The sequence below is a fragment of the Spermophilus citellus genome (genome assembly GCF_964194105.1).
Source record: "Spermophilus citellus genome assembly, chromosome: 9".
In the NCBI taxonomy this organism is placed as follows: domain Eukaryota; kingdom Metazoa; phylum Chordata; class Mammalia; order Rodentia; family Sciuridae; genus Spermophilus; species Spermophilus citellus.
The window spans coordinates 74,031,640-74,051,203 of record NC_138191.1 but is presented as its reverse complement, the minus strand read 5'-3'; the positions used below and the strand labels follow the sequence as shown (position 1 = coordinate 74,051,203).

Here is a 19,564-nt window from a genome sequence, read left to right as displayed (position 1 = left end):
GGCCTGCCTGCAGTTGTGTGATTATGAACTGAATGTGTCACTAATTTCGAGGTTATATGACTTCTCCCTTCTAACTGTACTCTATAAAGCGCTGAGAAAGCAGATGAAGGTTGAGTTCCACCTAAATCCCTATCCCCAAAGGCCCAGGCCAAAGGAGAGCGGCCAAATCATCTAGCATACACTAGAAATTCTGAAAAGCACAGAAATGCCAGCATGTTTATATTCTAAGACGTATTGTTGGGAAGCGTCAGCATCCGAGGCCTTCACGGAAATCGAGTTTTTTTTCCGGAGGAAGCATAAACCGGGAGAGAGGCTGAGGGACTGCGCACAACTTTCCTTCTCTCCAGATTCACACCGAGGGAAGGAAGGAGGGCGGTTGGTCCGGTCCAGGTGCCTGCTCCTCCACAGGGAGGAGGGGGCCCTAACCGGGCACTGCCAGGCGGAAGCGCCGTTGCCATTGGTCCAGCGGCGGCTTTTACCTGCCTGGAGCCCCGGGGGCCCCAAGCGCAAAGTCCGCGGCGCTGGGCCAAGGAGCCGGCGACTGGCAGCGCAGGTGCGCCCACGCCCTCGGCCAGGCAAGATGCCGCTGGGGCTGCGGGGAAAGAAGAAGGCTAAGTCCAAGGAGACCGCTCGGCTGGTGGAGGGCGAGCAGGCGGGCGCGGGCGTCGGGAGCCTCCCAGATCCCCCGGTTCCCGCACGCAGGCTGGTCTTCCACACGCAGCTGGCGCACGGCAGCGCCACGGGCCGGGTGGAGGATTTCTCCAGCATCCGTGAGCTCTACGAGAAGATCGCCGGCGTGTTTGAGATCTCGCCGTCGGAGGTAAGGGCCAGATGCTCAGCCTCCTTCCTGCGGTCGGCCGTGCCCGGTCGGCTTAAATTGGCTCAGACTGGTTGAGCAGCTTTCCCTAAACCCTCGGTCGCACGCACGCAGGGTGGAGTCCTCCGGGAGCGCCTCAGGGACCGAGAGAGAGGGAAGGGGAAAGGCACGTCCCAGGACCGGAGAAAGTCACATTCCCCACGCACCGAGATCTAGCCTGTGGGAAACTGGGGCGAGGCGACTTTTCTTCTTCTTCATGTAAATAAGTTGGCTTTAGATGTCCCAGATTCAGCCGCCCAGGATTCCCAGAGTCGAAGATCTGGCTGGGCAAATTAATACCCTTCATCTCAATTGGACTTTACCCTCCAGATTCCTCTGAAGGCGTGTGAGAGTGGAGCTGGGCCTCTGCCCAAAGTAAGGGATAGGGGCGCAAGGGTGGGGGGAGATTGGAGTGTCTTCCAAGCGATCACCAACCAAGGCCCGCGTTACCTCTCATTTGTCACTTCCAACATCAACACCAGAAACGGTGGTATATTTCTCAGAAGTTTTTAAAAGCTGGGCTGTTATTTCAAGGGGGAACATGTTTTTTTAAAAAATCATACTTAACTATGTGTGACTAGATTACGCAGTTTACATGGGGGAGATGAACTTTAACTTTTACATCCTAAACTTGAAAGGGACCTGAGAAATTTAATTCCAATGTGTGCTTGCCGGGAACTGGAGTTTGACGTAGGAGTGCTCGCAAAAGCACTAGTTTATGAGGGCTTTTTTATGTGACCACGTTGTGCTTATCCAAGAGATCAAACTGTAAAATGTACTTGTGAGAACTTAGCTCGAGAAAATATTTTGTGTACATTTCTAGGAAAAGCACAGGATTTTGTTGCCTTGGACTTCTGTGTGTAAAGAGCTGCCATTGAGTGGCATAGGGTAACATCTAGATATCCTTTCTTTAATTTGTTGTTTAATTTTTTTTTAAATTAGTTGTTTGTCAAGTCTATTTAAGCGAAATTGAGGTCAAGGCAAAATTCCAAAAAGATGTGAAAGAGAACATAAAGTGTAACTCTTTGTTCTTTCGGTTTCCAAGTACTAAGGGCTAAATCACAAACCCATTTTGTAAACTATTTATATATACACGAGACATTAATAAAACTACTTTTACAAGGGACTTTTCAACTAAAAAAAAACACTTTTTAAATTTTTATTTTAGTGGTACTGACAATTGGACCTAGATCCTTGCTCTTGCTGGGCAAGCACTCTGACACTGAACTACCCCGCCACTCCACCCTTTTTATTTCAATTTTTTGGTACCAGATATTGAACCCAGAGGAACTTAACAACTGAGCCACGTTCACAGCCCTTTTTAAAATTTTTTAAATTTTGAGACAGGGTCTTGCTAAGTTGCTTAGGGCCTTGCTAAGGTTAGGCTGATTTTGAACTTGATTTTCCTGCCTCAAGCCTCCTGAGTTATTGGGATCACAGGTATGAGCAACCACACTGGCTGTCTTTCCCTTTTTTGAAATTTTGAGACAATGTCTCCCTAAGTTGCAAGAAGCTGGCCTCCAACTTGCCATCTTCCTGACTCATCCTCCCAAGTAGCTGGGATTAGAAGCAAGTACCCCTATGCCCAATGTTAAAAAGCACTTTTGAAAAGGGATTTCATGAAAATAGAAGGGAGACCAGAAAGTTAGAGGAAGGGGACTGGGAAGAGAGGGGAGTGGAGGGGAAGGGAAGGTACTGGGGTCTGAAATTGATAAATTATGCATGTGCTTGTACCAATTTGTCACAATGAATTCTACTATGATGTATAATTATTATGCACCAATAAAATTTTTAAAATTTGAATTATAGATAAACCAATAACTATTTTTTAATGTAAATATGTCCTATGCAATGTTAGAAATACTGATATATAATAAACAAGAGTATTCATTTATTTGGGAAAACAAAAGTGCATTTGAAGGAACAATTCCCTTTGATCTTCTGTAGGTGAGGTAGGTAGCAGGTTAATGAGATAAACTTGAATGTGGAGCTTGGCTCTACTATATGCTAGTGTGTGGCCTTGAACAAGTTTAACTTCTCATTTTTAGTTAACTATAAAGTACAGATAAGGTTATCTACCTTGAAGGATATTGTGAAGACTGGACTTTGTATATAAACCTATCAGATGGCATGGCATATGATCAGTGCTCAATGAATTGTAACTAATATTATTAATGCTTAACAGTTAAATGATAAACTGAGGTATAAAGAGATTGGGCCTTGGGTTAGGTCATGTAGCTTACCAAAAAAACAACAACAAAACAAAACAAAACAAAAAAAGAAAACAAAAAGCAGAGCTGTTATTTATTCTTGGATTTTATTTCTATAGTGGTAAGATTGTTAACATACTTAACTGACAGCTTTAAATGTCTCTCCTGTAATCAAGGACACCATTCTGATTTCTTTACATTAACAGTTTTCTTCGTCACTATATATGACATTATTCTGAGCTCAAGATGCATGATTTTTTTTCAATCCACTTAATCCCTAAGGTGGAAGTATTATTGTTAATATCTGCTTCATAGAGAGAAAATGAAAGCTTTCAAATTCAGAACTTTTTTAGAATTGCACATAGTAAATGGTAAAGCCTGGAAGTCCAATTTTTTTCTTCTGACTCCAAATTCCATGAAGTTTTATTGTTTCCCAATTTTCCCAGTGTCTCCTATTTTAGCAGCCATGTTCAATATTTTCAGTTTCCAGTGCACTGATTAGCAAGATAAAATTCCAAACTAATGAACATAAGGTGTTTTGATGTGCTGTATCAAAGTTCATAAACGTGTGTGTGTGTATGTGTTTGTATATGTTTATTTTTTTTTTAGTTGTAAATGGATACATATCTTTATTTATTTATTTTTATATGGTGCTGAGGATTGAACTGAGTACTTCACATGTGCAAGGCAAGTGCTCTACCACTGAGTCACAACCCCAGCCCCATAAGTATATTTTATTGCCCTAATATATGTATATTAGCATGATTATGTGCATAACCAACATTAATGGATTAAAAATAGTTATGGCTGGGGTATGTGACTCAGTAAAGTACTTGACTAGCATATGTGAGGCCCTGGGTTCAATTCTCAACACCACATATAAATAAAAGTTCTGTTGGCAACTAAAAAAATATTTTAAAAAATAGTTAATAAATATGTGCAAGATACTTGCCCAGCGTGCTTGAGGCCCTGGGTTCAATCTGAAATGAGGCAAGCAAAGAATTACAAGTCATAGATACTGAAAACTGTCCCATTCACAGATGCCCTAGTTCTAGAAAACATTGCAGTGAATTTTCACAAATTCCAGAAAATAAGTAAAGCTAGCAAGTTATAGCATATGACCTCAAAGTAAAAAAATATTTTTTTAAATATACTAGCAGTGAATAACTAGAAAATGAAAATTGAAAACGAATATTATTTACAAGAGCCCAAAAAACAAATGTGGGCTGTAACTTGGTGGTAGAGCTGTTGTCTAGCATGCCCAAGGCCTTGGGTTTTATTCCCAGCATAGAAAAAAAAATCTAGGTTTAATCTAACAAAATATATACATGATCTGTAAGAGAATTCCAGCTCCAGCATGTTAGACTCATTGGAGCACTATTTTGTGGCACAAAGTGTTGCCTGGCTCTTCAATTAAAAAAAAATAAACCAATTAAGACCTTTAAAAAATATGCGCAGGATAAACCTTTGGCCATCATTGTGTAGTATGCCTTAAGTATCTCAGTAGTTAACTTTGAAACAAAAGTTAATTATTAAAATCAAATTCACACCAGAGAGATTCCATTCATTTTCCCATTCTCCTAGCAAGAGGAATAGTGATGCGAATAGTTTTTGAGGTATCAGTGCATATGAAACAGAATATTTCCCTCTTAAAAGGATTGAATAGATAGTTAACTTGGAAGGCCTGTCTTTTCTCAAGGGACGTGGCTGTAAGGATATAAATGGAACTTTATAGAGAGAAATATACTTTTTTTTGGGGGGAGGGGATGGAGTACCAGGGATTGAACACAGGGGTGCTTAACCACTGAGCTACATCCCCAGCCCTTATTATTTTTTATTTCGAGACAGGGTTTTGCTAAGTTGCTTAAGGCTTTGTGAAGTTGCTGAGGCTGGCTTTGAATTTGTGATCCTCTTGTCTCAGCCTCCCAATCCTCTGGGGTTACAGGTGTGGGCCAACTCACCCAGATAGGAGCTGTATACTCTTTACTGAGGGAAAAGAACAGGATTAGATGTCAGATCGGGCACATTCAGATAAATTTCTGGGGCCCATTATGTGCCCATACCTGTTCTAGGTTTGTAGTCAGCAGTTTGGTCACTTTTTACCCTAATGAGAATTCTCATTTTATAGTTGTGCCAAATGAGGTGGTGAGCTGGCCCAGAATCACTCAGATCATGGTAGAGCTGGAATTTGAATTTGGGTTTCCTGGTTTCAAGGAACCAGCTGGAAAATTCTTAGTAACTGCTTTCAAATTCCAAATACAAACCTGGGAAAACCTTCTTTTTAGACAAATAGTTTTTCAACTCAAAATGATGCTTCTGTGAAATTGACAGTTGTGAATTTCAACTGTTTCATGGTCCCTGAAGGGAGAAGCTAATGAAGCCTGTGAATCTCTTAAGATTTGTTACCAATGCTGGCAGGTTGCAGTCTATTGTGATCATTACATTGAAACAGATGGTCAGTTATGCAGAAATCCCATATATCTGATGTCTTTTTTTCTAAAACAACTAAATGAGCAATTCAGTAAAAAGAGAAAAAAGAGAAAGTAAATTAATCTCATCTAAAAAATAGTTATAACATAAATGCAGGAGCAATTTTTTCAGAAAGTTTAATACCATCTTTTAAAATATTCAGGTTACATAAAAGAGTTGAGTCATTATTTATGACTATAGCTCTTAAGCATAGTCATAAATTTGGTTGAAGAGGCGTTTTGAATATTTGACTACTGTAATTATTTGGCAAGTAGTTTGTGCCATGACATGTTTTCTTCACTTAAATTTTTATTTTGAGGCAAGATTGTAGGAAAAGATAATGAATTGAAAAGCTTTTAAAGAAATAAATCAGTTTCGTAGTTAGAAGCTTGACATGTCCAATAACTAAAAACCCAGACTCAGTTTCTTTATAGAATTCAGATATTATTTCCTTTTGACTTGGTTATAACATGTTGAGTATCACTTATCTGAAATGCTTGGGACAGAAATGTTTTGGATTTCAGATATTTTTAAATTTTGGAATATTACCATATACATAATGAAATGTCTTAGGGATGGGAGCCAAGTGTAAGTATGAAATTCATTTATGTTTTCTATATACCTTATACACATAGCCTGAAGGTACTACTATACAATATTTAAAAAAAAATTTTATTTGTAGATGGACACAATATCTTTATTTTATTTATTTATTTTTATATGGTGCTGAGGATTGAGCCCAGTGCCTCACATACGCAAGGCAAGCACTCTACCCCTGAGCTACAATCCCAGCCTCCTATTATACAATATTTTTAACCTATATATTCACTGTGACCCACCATATAAATTCGGTGATGAATTTTCCACTTCTGGCATTATATCATCACTCACAAAGTTATAGATTTTGGAGTACTTCAAATTTATGATTAGGAAAGCTCAGCCAATATGAGTTTGTATATATTAGACACCAAACAGTTCATTGAATGAATAAATGAATCATTCAGTGATTCATTCTCTTGACATGTAAGGTAGATAAATAGAACAGCATAGTTGGAATGCAGAGAAGACAAGAGATGCGATTTGTTGTTGTTGTTGTTGTTGTTGTTAAGGATTTCACTGTATTTCCCAATCTGGCCTCGGATTCCTATGCTCAAGTAATCATCCTGCTTCAGCTCAGATTACATAGATGTGTCACCACACCTGGCAAGAGCTGTGGTTTTAAAATTTAAAATTTTGTATGTGCAAACATGTTATTATTTCTCTTAACCCAATCAACCTTCCCTTGATACTGGTTCCCATCCTCTCCACCCCATTTCTCCTTAATAGCAAAACTCTTCCAAAGCTACTATCTCCAATGAGATGTGTTTTGTATCTCACTCTTTGATCAAAACTTCCATGGATTCCCATCTCACTTTGAACAAAAATCCTGTGATGGGCTCTAGGCCCTGTTTTATTACTACTCTGCCATTATTGTTCCAATGCTGACAGGATACTCTAACCAGTCTGGCTACCAGGCTAGTCCTTGAACACTGGAGCCTGAGGGGTTTTGTATTGGCTCTTGTCTCTACCAGAACCTCTTCCTACAGAATGCTCTTTTTAAAATCTGCATCGTGTCATGTTGGTAAGGCTTGACATTAATCATCCTATCTAGATGAATAGCAACCCCATTCCCTTCTCCACTTAATTTTTCTCTATGAAGTATCTCCACTTAATTTTCCCTATGACTTACTTTGTTTATTACTTTTATTACTTACTTTGTTTGTCCCCTTACCCCAGTAGAATATAAGCACCATAAAGGCAGTAAGTTTTGTCTTGTGTTTATTGATATAGCCCCAAGGGCCTAGAACTATACCTGGAACATCCTTGGAGCTCAAAAAATAATTGCTGAATAAAAGAATCCTCACAAATTCTGTACTTAAATTCTGCATCTTTAACATAAAGCTTTACTATTGATTGTAACACTGACATCTTATGTAGATATTAACTTTTTTATATTGTAGAGGGGAAAGAGACTTGTCTTGTTGGGGAGGGGTATGAGGATATTCATATCTTGTTTTAAGTTTTAAATAAAATATTTAAGATGTACAATATTTGATATGCATGTAGAGTGAGTAATTATGTCATACTAATTGACATATCCATCTTAGAAATACAAAGTTGGAGGCTCTGTTAGCAAGCAAAGTTGCTTCCTAAATGAGTTACAGCATATGGGGAGCTGCCTTGTGAGGCTTCCCAGAAACTGCTTCTCCTTCTACACTTGCTGGCACCAGCACTGAGTGTGTATGGAAATCAATACTGTGTATTTATGTGGCACTTCTGAAGAATATGAAATGTTCTTCAGATTTTACCATTTCCCAGCAATGCACATAACTGGCAAATGAAACTGTTGTCTCTTTGGCTCACAAATGGAAGCTCAAGGAAGAATGGAGAAAGATAGAGTCCATTGACTTGCGTGTAGCCCCCAGAAGCAACAACAAACCCACAAAAAGAGGGGATCAGAAATTTTGGTGTGAATATCACCATTGACCTCTAAGTAAGCCCAATAAAATGGAGTGGAAAGAGCATAAGAGAACAGCAGCCCCTGGCATCCGGGAGTTGGCCTGACACTCCCGGGTGGGTGTTGGTGTTCTCCCATTGCACATAAACAATTCCACAGAATATTGGCATCAGGTAAAAATGCTGTGTGACTGTGGTAGTGTGTCCCACCTAGTAAACAGGTTTACTAAGACACTTGGTCATAGGATTGACCCTCCTTCCTGACAGCATTCTCTCTACAGCAAACCTGTGCTTCTTTGAACTTTCCCCCAATTCACCAAACACTAAGCCCAAACTTTTTCTTAGGCATTTGTGGTGTTTGTGAGATATTTCCAGGGCCTTGCACTACCCCTGAGCTACATCCCCAGTCCCTCTTTCTCCCCAAGATTTCACATGGAATGCAGTCTCCCTGTAGAGCTCTTGGTGTTTTATTGCAAGGAGCATTAAACTTCATGTGAGAATCCCTGGTGATCTTTGACTAATGGGTATTGACAGTTGTCATTGCTGGGTTATTGTAATTTTGTAAAATTTTGGATTTGGTTTTCCTGATTTCATCTGTATTCTATGTTAATATTTTGGAGCTTTGATCATATCAATTTCCTCAAAAGCTTCCAGGGCAGTGGGGCACAGTGACACTCTGGAGGCCGAGGCAGGAGAATTGCAAGTTCAAGGCCAGCTTCAGCAACTTAGTGAGACCTGTCTCAAAACAAAAAATTAAAAAGCACTAGGGATGCACCTCAGTAGTAAAGTATCTCTGAGTTCAATTTCTAGCATCAAGAGGAAACACACACACACACACAAAAAAAAAAAAAAAAAAAAAAAATTCCAGGCTTCTAGTTTCTTGCCAATACCATGACTCTCCATGCCCAAGCAAAGCAATTTCTCATGTTCCTTGCTTGAGTCCTATACTATGGCAGATGCTACCACATTGTTTTTGACAATCCCTTCATTACAGTTCAGAATATTTAAGTGTTTAATTCCTCTGTGCCTTTTCTCATGCTGTTCTTTATTTCTTAGTATAGTCTATACTCGTCTTTCCAATCTCAACTGTCATTTCCTCCAAGAAACCATCCTGTGAACCTATCATTCTAGATAGCTATAGGTGTACAAGTTTGAACGTAGCACCAGGCCATTGAATTGAATTTAGTTTCTCCTGTATCTTTTCCAGAGGGCTGGGACTTTTTTCTCTCTTAAAAATCTTGTTCCCTAAACTGGGAGTGGAACCACCATTTGACCCAGCTATTCTGCTCCTTGGTTTATACCTAAAGAGCTTAAAAACAGGGACACAGCCACATCAATGTTTATAGCAGCACAATTCACAATAGCTAAATTGTGGAACCAATCTAGATGCCTTTCAGTAGATGAATGGATAAAAAAATGGAGTATATATATACACACAATGGAATATTACTCAGCATTAAAAGAGAATAAAATCATGGCATTTGCAGGTAAATGGATGGAGTTGGAGAATATTATGCTAAGTGAAGTAAGCCAATCCCCAAAAACCAAATGCCAAATGTTTTCTCTGATATAAGGATGCTGATTTATAATAGGGATGGCAGTGGGGAGCACTGGAGGAATAGACAAACTTTAGATAGGGAGAAGGGGAGGGAGTATAAGGGAGGGGCCATGGGGTTAGGAAAGATGGTGGAATGAGATGGACATCATTACCCCAAGTACATGTATGAAGACACAAATGGTGTGACTCTTCTTTGTGTACAACCAGAGACATGAAAAATTGTGCTCTGTATGTATAATATGAATTGAATTGCATTCTGCTTTCATATAATACAAATTAGAATTTTTAACAAAGTATACAAAAAAAATCTTGTTCCCTGAATCACCAGATGGTTAGCTGCTCCATAAAAGTTTACTAAATAAAAGTATATGAGTGATAAAATAGGCAGTGAAGCTGACAATGTAGATGACAGTTCAAGGTTGTCTAAATGTCCTAGGAATTGTACAAATTTTTTTCTGAAGACGGTGTGAATAACTCAGATGTTTTTCAGAAAAGGTAATGATGCTCGCTGTATATTTTATAAAGGAAAACACAACCATCCATTAGCTAGTTTTCTTTATAAATAATGTTTAAATTGAATGTAGTGATATTTTCTGGATTTATCCAGTATCATCTCAGAAGTTATAAATATGTTACAGTTATTATGTATGCTCAATATATCCCTATGAGCATTAGCTTCATTTTTTGTATAAAAATTTAAAGCAAGAACAATATGACTCATTTTGAGAAGTAGGAGGAAAATCTAACCAGCTGTCTTCTAGATCTCATTGCTCTAAGGAAGGTAAGAAATAGATAAGCCTGCTTCATCTTGTGCTATACCTCCTCTGAAGTAGGTGTATGAACAACCCCAGGGTAAACTGGAACCCTTGGGCTCATAGGGTTCAATCCCCAGATACCCTTCAGGCTGAAAGCTGGCCCTGTCATCTCCTCACCCATCTGGTGTCCTCTTTACTTTCCCTTGCTTCTCAAGCCATCCTGAGTGGAGTGGAAGGCTCTTGCAGGTTTCAAGAGATGGAGACACTCAGGTAACTGTGGGCAATTTATATGTATTCACCTGTCTGTTTGGGCTGCTGTAATAAACTGTTGTAAATCGACTGACTAATGAACAAATTTATATTTATCCCAGTAGTGGAGACTGGGAAGTCCTAGATTGAAATGCCAGTAGATTTGGTGTCTGGTGAAGGACCCTTTTTGGTTCATAGATGACGCCTTTTGCTGTGTTCTCACAAGGCAGAAGGGACAAGGGAGCTCTTTGGAGCCTCTTATTTGGGGAACAATCCCATTCATGAGGGCTCCAGCCTTATGACCTAACCTCCTCCCAAAAATTATTACCTTGGGAGTTAGGATTTAACATGGATTTTAACATATGTATTTTTGGAGAACACAAACATTGTTTATACCAGTTAATATTATTCGGATGTAGAGGGAGGTAAGGAAGCCCAGGACAGCTTCTGCGCCTTCACAGTTAGGTTCCATGGACAACTGGAACATGGTTCCTCCTGCCCAGATTAAAGTAGTAGCTGTATATTCTGGAGAACCAAGAGTAAGTCTAGTTGCTTCTTATGTCTCCTCAATCTCAGTCTTCTTCTCTCTGGTGACTACCACTTCTGAATGATTCTTTTCTTTCTTCACATACTTTTTTTTTTTTAACTTTACTCCTTCAAGACTCTTTTTGCTTTGTCTCTTTGTCTTTATGTTTCTCTGCCTCTTTGATTTCTGTGCCTTTTTTTGTGTGTCTCAAACAAAGTCTCTAAGAGAGAGTCTGTTGTGTCAGGAAGCAGTACTGGTGGGATAAGCCCCTCAAGTGTGGGCTCATCTCTGCTCCAGCTTGTGAGGTCAGATGGTATGAAGACTGTGTACATGACAGGTATTCAGAGACTTACTGAACTGGGGAAATGTAAATGGCAGATACCTTCCGTGGCCTGTCTAGAACATGAAATTATAGTCTGTTCTTTGTGACTTTTATGCATCGTTTTCCTCTTTACCTGGAACTCTTTCCCATGTTCTTTTCTGTCAACTTTTACTTAGGCTATAAAACTCGAGAGTCACTACCCAAAGCCTTCCCTCCACCTCAGGGCTGGGTTCCATGCCTTTTCTCTGAGCTTTATGACTCTCTTCCATGAGACTGAGAGCTGCTCTGGGCAGGGGCTGGCAGTTGGTGTGCAGTAAAACTTTTTATTACAGAAACTTTAAATATATGCTAAAGTAAGAAAATAGTGTAATTAACTTCCATGTGCCCAGATGCAACAGTTATCAACATGAGCCAACATTTATTCTTTTCATATCCAATTAAAACAAAGTTTTTATTATTAAATTTAACACAAGTAAGGCAAAGCACATAAAACAACTTAATGGATAGCTTGAACACTCTTGTAAATCACACATTTTTTAGGATATAGATAGCTTGGCAGCCACCTGATAACCTTTTATGTGGTCCTTCCACCTGTCCCCTAAGAATAACCACTGTCTTGACTTATGGTAATGAATCCTACACTTTTTTTCTCAAAGTACACTTTCTTTCTTTTTAATATTTTTTAGTTCTCAATGGACTTTACTGTGTTTATTTATATGTGGTGCTGAGAATTGAACCCAGTGCCTCACATATGCTAGGCAAGCACTGTACCACTGAGCCACAATCCCAGCCCTCAAAGTATACTCTCTTTTTTTAAATTTTTTTTGTTGTTGTTGATGGATCTTTATTTAATTTATTTATATGTGATGCTGAGACTCAAACCCAGTGCCTCACACATGCTAGGCAAGCACTCTACCATTTAGCCACAACCCCAGCCCCTCAAAGTGTACTTTCTTAAACATAATATTTTAAATTTCTTTTAAATATTTCTTTTGAGTCTCTGTCAATCTATAGATCACCCTTGCTCTTTCCCCCTTCCCAATGTATTTGTTGAAGAAGCCAGATCTTTTATCCTGTATGATTTTTCAGACTTTTTTTTTATTGTTTAAATTCCTGTAGTATAGGGCTGGGGATGTGGCTTAAGAGGTAGCGCGCTTGCCTGGCATGCATGCAGCCCGGGTTTGATCCTCAGCACCACATACAAACAAAGATGTTGTGTCCAACGAAAACTAAAAAAAAAAAAAAAAAAAAAAAAAAAAAAAAAAAAAAAAAAATTCTCTCTCTCTCTCTCTTAAAAAAAATTCCTGTAGTATAATTAAGCATTCATCATCATTGTATTTCTTATACTTTGATAGTTGTATCTTCAGGCTTAATCCAGTGAGTTCTTTTTTACCTCCTGATGAGACAATATCAAAAGTATAGTTAAAATTTTGTGCTGATTGAATGAATGAATAAAATCAACAGAGAAAATAGGGTACATCTTACCTTTTACAATATTGTATGTATCTCTGCTGGAATAGATTCCGTACCATTTGAAAAGTCCCTTGTATATTCTGTGTTTCAGTGTTTGCATAGTGAAATAGTTGTGATTTTATTTTGTTCTTTTCATTTTTTTTTGGTACTGGGGTTTGAATTCAGAAATGCTCTCCCAATGAGCTACATACCCAGTCCTTTTTATTTTTGTATTCTGAGATAGGGTCTTGTTAAATTGCCTAGGCTAACCTTAAACTTGCAATCCTCTTGAGTCAGTCTCCCAATAGTTTGGATTACAGGTATGTAACACTGTACCCAGTTGTAGCTATGTTATTCTACAGCCTTGTGAGCATAAAGCTAGAACTATCTATTTTACCAGTCACACCCTTGGCAAAGCCAGTTGGACTCTTCTGAGTCTGAATGCTTGCAGAATTTTAATTCTTCAAAAGAATTCTCTGGAGATAATATTTATTTCTGCTATGTTTGTGAAGAATCAAGTACAGGAAGAGAAAACCATAAAGCTCTCTAATAAAAAAGGTGTTTATCATACAAAAAATGTCTACTTATTTGTACATGTTATGAATTTGTAACAGGATAGACTAATTATAATACAGTTTTAAAATATTTTTAACTTTTGTGGTACTGGGGGGTTAAACCATGCTTGGAAAGTGCTCTACCCTAAAGCACTTTTTAAAATTTTATTTTGAGACAGGATCTTGTTAAGTTGCTCATATTAACCTCAAATTTGTGATTCTCTTGCTTCAGCCTCCTAAGTAGAAGGGATTGCAGGTGTGTGCCACCAGACCCAGCATTGAATAAGTCTTTTAAGTAGAAGGTACATATATTGAGCCTGTTTAGTCTTACCATTCATTAGAAATTCTTGAGTACTAACCTGTTCTGGTAACTGCTCCAAATCTTGGAATTCATTAGTGAACAAAATAGACAAAGTTCCTGCCAGCATGAACTTATGTTCAAGTCTTCCCTTCTCTGAGATGGTTATTTCTTGAGTCAATGCCACACCAGCCAGACAGTACAGTGAGCGTTTGTTGGCCTATTGTCTGTTGTCCAAGCTCTTATGAATACAGGGTTTCTCTTTACACACACATTTCTTTCATTGTAAGAAAAATGGACCTAGAAGATTTTGTTAAGCAGGAGGAGACATAAGCATGTTTATGTCTTTTTGCTGGAAAACCCTCCATCATTTATTTGGTCACTCCTAATACTGTCTCTGCACCCTGTGCTCTGAAACCTCTTATATGTGGAAGATAACATAGTGGTTAGAAGAGTCACTAACTGTGAGAGCTTGAGCACATTCCTGGATGCTCATTGTTTCTGTTCCTCATCTGTAAAATGGGGCCAATGATGGGGCTCATTATAAAAGGTCGTTGTGAGGAGTATATGAAATTATGTGTTTGATCAGTGCCTGATATATAGTAGGTATTTGTGAAGTGTTAGTTATAATTCTAGAGTTGAAAGGGTCTTTATTGTATTTTAACTTTTTTACTTACTTATCAAATAAACAACATTTCTAATTATTTTAAGTGTTTTAAAACAGCTTTATTGAGCTATAATTCACATATCACATAATTTACCCATTAAAAGCATTCAATCCTAATCCCAGTTATTTGGGAGGCTGAGTTTGAGGCCAGCCTCAGCAATTTAGTGAGAGCCTGTTTCAAAACAAAAATAAAAAGGGCTGGGGATGTAGCTCAGTGATCCAGGGACTCTAGGTTCAATTCCCAGGACTGCAAAGGAATGAACAAATAAGGTATATAATCCAGTGTTTTTTTAGTATGTTCACAGAGATGTGCAGCCATCATCTCAATCAATTTTAGAGCACTTTTATCCAAAAGAAATGAATAACCATTTATTCCCAATCCTCCGCCCTCCTACCCTCTCTCCACCCCTAAGCTCTCTGGCCCCAGATGATATTTATCGACTTTTGGTCTTTATATATTTACATATTTATAACTTCCCCATCCCCAATATAACTTGTAACTAATTTTTGTGGAAGGCATGTACTTATCTGGGTGCTTGCTATTAGTTCAGCTCTATGCCAGAAATACAAAGGTGAAAAGACAGCCCCCTCCTCCAGCGGAGTTGGGTTCAAAAAGACAAGCGACATGACAAACTAGTGCAAGGTTTCCTAAGTGCCTAGAAAAATGTCTTCTGTTCTCAAATAACTTTGGGAAATGTATTCTGTAAATTCATACGCATCAAAGACGAATTAAAAGTTAAAAAAATCTAAGAATCTTGGTGTTTATCATTTCCCACATTTGTTTAACTAGGGAACTCTCCATTTCTCCCCTGCATAACACTCCTTAGGCCAATATTTTGAGGCCTATAATCTTTTAAACTATTGATTAAAAAAAACACAACTCTTTATCAATTGTTTTATTTTATAATAAAAGTTCCCTATTTATAATACTTTTTAATGTTCCAATTAGTAAAGGCTTCTCTTTAACTCATTTAAAACAGCTGTGCCAGGTAGTTTCCATTTGATTCACTTCCTCTGCTGATCTTTGGACTGTTGTTCATGTCACCATCCAACTTTGGGCAGGTCTTCTGCTTAACTGTGCCTCAGTTTCTTCATATGAATAGAGGGCAAGTGGACCACAGCAGTGGTGTCCAAAGCTTGTTGTAGCTCAAAATCACCTGGTCATCCTCTTAAAGAACATAAGTTTCTGGGCCTTACCCTTACAGCTTTGAACAAAGGTCTGAGAATGTTCTAATAAAAAAATACATATATACATACATACACACACACAGAGACACACACACACACACATATATAATATTTATTTTTTTTAGTTATAGGTGGACACAATATCTTCATTTTATTTTTATGTGGTGCTGAGGATCAAACTCAGTGCCTCACGCATGCGAGGCAAGCGTTCTCCCTCTGAGCCACAACCCCAGCCCTATATTTATTTTTAAAATTTGTTCTTTTTAGTAGAGTCATGTATAAATATTTTGACTTATTTATACAAACATGGAGTATAAAACTTCCCTGATAGCTTTAGGTAGCTGGCCTGTCACCCGTTTGTAGATGAAGTCCTTTGCAAGTGGGTGGAACATTGAAATCCTTGAAATGGTAGAGACCCTGGTGTAATTTAAGTGCTCATTTGGAGAGCACTTCATTCTTGTTAGAAAAGTGCTGGGCAGAGAGCTTAAAACTGAAGTGCTAATAATAGTTTCTGTCAATTAGAGATAAATACTAAATGCATTTAAAGTGTTTTTGAACTCCATGAGGAATTTTAGAAAATATAATTCCATGCATGTAATTCAGTAAGGTACAGAAATATAAACTTGAGATTAAAGTGTTTAAGTATGTTAGCTGTATTTTTTGCTTTTCTGACATCAAATGTAATTCTTGAAAATTTGGCATGGTGGTATCACATAAGCTCTTTCGTTGTTGCTTCAAAGCTTTTGAACATAGGGAGGATAGTTGTAATTAGTTTCTTAAAGGCTATTTCTATTCCAACCTAGTTTCATCTCTTGACTCTGTCTTGGTATGAATTGCAACCTTCCTGTGAGAGCTTCCTCTTCCATCTATTTATTGGTTCTCAGTTAATGAGAGTATCCATAATGTTTGACCAGTGTGACCACCAAAGGAAAGCGATCTCCCTGCTTCTGTGTTTCATTCAATCACTGAAGCTGCTATCAGAAATTACTCTCCATAGAACACAAAAGCAGAGCTGCATGGTAAATGACATTATTTTAATTTAAAAAATAATGATGTATGTGGTAAAAATTTTAAAAATGTGGGTCACCTAGAACCACAGTTCCCTCATCCTTTTCCACAGAAGTATTTGCTATGGCTACTTTCTTTTCTGAATTTCTGAAATTCTTTTAAATGCATGTATGTGACAATATGTGCATATCTCTGGATATTACCTTCCCCTATGCTTTTATTTTAAATCCCAATTAGAAGCATGTTGTACATCTGTTCTGTACAGTTGGTAGTGTCAGAAGAGGAGTGGATCTAAGAAAGAGATGCTGAAGCATGAGAATGGCAGTTAATGGCAGCCTGCAGTGTACTGAGGGCCATTGGGGGGTACTTTATTCAAGGAGAACTGCTATTATGTCTTCAGTGGCGATGAGCTAAATTTTAATGGTTTCTAAGAAGCCCACGTGTCTCCTGAAGGGGTTTCCTGTACTACTACTTTTGCTTCCCTGTTTACCTGAGGATAAACTCCCATCACCTGGGGGTAACCAAAGGTATTCCTTGAAATGAAGTACTCAAGGAGAAGTAACTAATTAGCAAATTATTATGGTCCAGATGCTTGTTGAGATAGACAAAGAAAAGTGAAGTGAGGGTGGATGGCTCTGTCACTGCTTCTTTGGGATCCAAGAAACTCAGGAATTCTAGCTGTGCTCTTTGGAGTGTGCAGAGTGTTCTGAGGTTTTAGTGATAAAAATGTGGAGCGGGAAGTTGAGCCTTGGATATGACTAATACCAAGGAGATTCTGTGGCTTCTCTGGGTATATAAAAGGCCAGAAGGGACCTTAGAGCTTGTCAGTGATAGAGTATTTGCTTTTAGAAACTCTATGACCCTCTGTTACTAGTAGCTAGGAGACTTAACAACTCAAGCATTCAGAAAATGTATTTGCTATGTGTATAAAAATCTCCCTGGAGAAAAATCAAAGCATAAAGTGATCTCTAAGGGATACACAGTATCGAAGTTGAGGAAATGTTAATTCTGTATGCTTTCTTGAAATGATTTACACATCTGTATATTGTGTTCATCTAGTGGTGGTTATAGGATTGGCATTAACCATATGCCTTTCATGATCAAGGGCAGAACCTAAACTTAACCTCTTGAAGCTGCTCTCATTTGACAATGGCCATGTGTTCTGGGTGTGGTTAGTTTTGGTGGCTGGTCATGATTTTCATTGTTTCTTCTCTCTTTCTGTATTCGTTGAATTTTCCCCTTCCTAGCTTAGTTTGTCTGCCTCTATGTAGATCAAAGTGGGGGATGGAAAACATATCTTGAGAATTAAGAAAAGAATTGTTGTTGGGCTGGGTATCTGGCTCAGTGCTTAAGCACTCCTGGGTTCAATCCCTGGTACCAAAGGGGGGGGGTGGGAGGAGAGATGTTGTAATTGTTGTTGACTACTTCTATCACCCTTATGTATGCTATCTTATCAGAAATTAATTCTTAACAGAACCCCCAGAAATGACTAACATCCATAGATTAGACAGCCAGAGCTCAGATAACAAGTAAATTACACAAGTCATAGTCCAGAGGGATGACTTTGACTTTAGGCCTGTCTGAATCCAAAATCCATGCTCTTTCCTTTACACAATTTATTTATTTATTTATTTATTTATTTATTTTTTTAAAGAGAGAGGGGGAGAGAGAGAGAGAGAGAGAGAGAGAGAGAGAGAGAGAGAGAGAGAGAGAGAGAATTTTAATATTTTATTTTTTAGTTCTTGGCAGACACAACATCTTTGTATGTGGTACTGAGGATCGAACCCGGGCCGCACGCATGCCAGGCGAGCGCGCTACCGCTGAGCCACATCTCCAGCCCTCCTTTACACAATTAAAAAAAATTTTTTTAGTCATAGCTGTACACAATATTGTTTATTTATTTATTTTTTTTGTGGTGCTGAGGATCGAACCCAGCACCTCACATGTGCTAGGCAAGTGCTCTACCACTAAGCCACAACCCCAACCCTACACAGATATTCTTAACCATATGCCCAAAGTTCCCCTGTAGTGAGTTTTAAATGATAACACCTTTACTACCCTGAAATGAAAAGAATATTATCTATAAACATAATTTAAAATATGTTCCTTAACTCTAATATTAGAGAGAAATATAGCTTTCAATATACAAATATTTAGGAAAAGTATCCTTGGAGACATAATGAAGTAGTCAAGTGCTTGTATCTATTTACAGTGAAAATTTTGGATTTAAAAAGAGTAAAATTAGGACAATATTCAACCAAATGTTAATGTTTCTTTTTCTTTACTTGTGACTTTTTGAAATAGGTATAAGTAACATTTGTTCATGTTCACAGAATTACCATAATGTAGCAACAATAGAAGCAGATTAATAAACATGTTTTATGTTAAAAATTCAATATCTTGAACAGCATTGCTGTCAGTGACTTGCTTTTCTGAAATGATGAGCAACTCTTGGTAAGTTCTGCACAAACCAGTACAGTCTTTCCTTGAGTTACATGGTAATTGCAGTCCAGAAAAATAAAGAACAAAAATGAGTTAATTTGTAACACAGAATTAGGGTCTAGGCTTAAATAATAATTTTCCTCACTCCCAGTATGAATGTCAAGTAGGACATTTGAAAATCATGTGGAATGCAAAAGAGTTTTTCACTTGGCCAGGCTTCTCAAGTATTGCAAATCATAAAGTATCTTTGGCCCCTTTCCAGTTTTCCCCAAATATAAACGATGTCACATAATCATACAACCAAAAAAGCCCTCACAAAATTTCAACCTGTTTCCTTAGAGATTAGTATCACTCCAGTCCCTCCTCTGCAACAGTGCTTTATCCTGGTTACCTGGGAGTAAGTAATTGCCTTACACTTGAAGACAGGAAATGGAACTCCTGTTGGTTTTATCCTTTTTTAGTTTTAGGATCAATTTTACAGGATTATAATTTGAAAGTGGAACACATGATTGTT

At 38.2% G+C, this 19,564-nt stretch overlaps 1 protein-coding gene across 2 annotated transcripts in view; it reads left to right on the top strand.

The window, feature by feature from the left end:
* Window positions 1-245: 245 nt before the first annotated feature.
* Window positions 246-19,564, top strand: part of GIPC2 (GIPC PDZ domain containing family member 2) — an 87,557-nt gene continuing 68,238 nt past the window's right edge. Inside the window, exon 1 of one of the 2 annotated variants that reach the window (XM_081306151.1) lies at window positions 246-820. In XM_081306151.1, the coding sequence (XP_081162277.1) occupies window positions 581-820 (240 nt within the window). In that variant the 5' untranslated portion in view covers window positions 246-580. The remainder of the gene's footprint in view (window positions 821-19,564) is intronic. The other variant, XM_081306150.1, reaches the window with a different exon arrangement.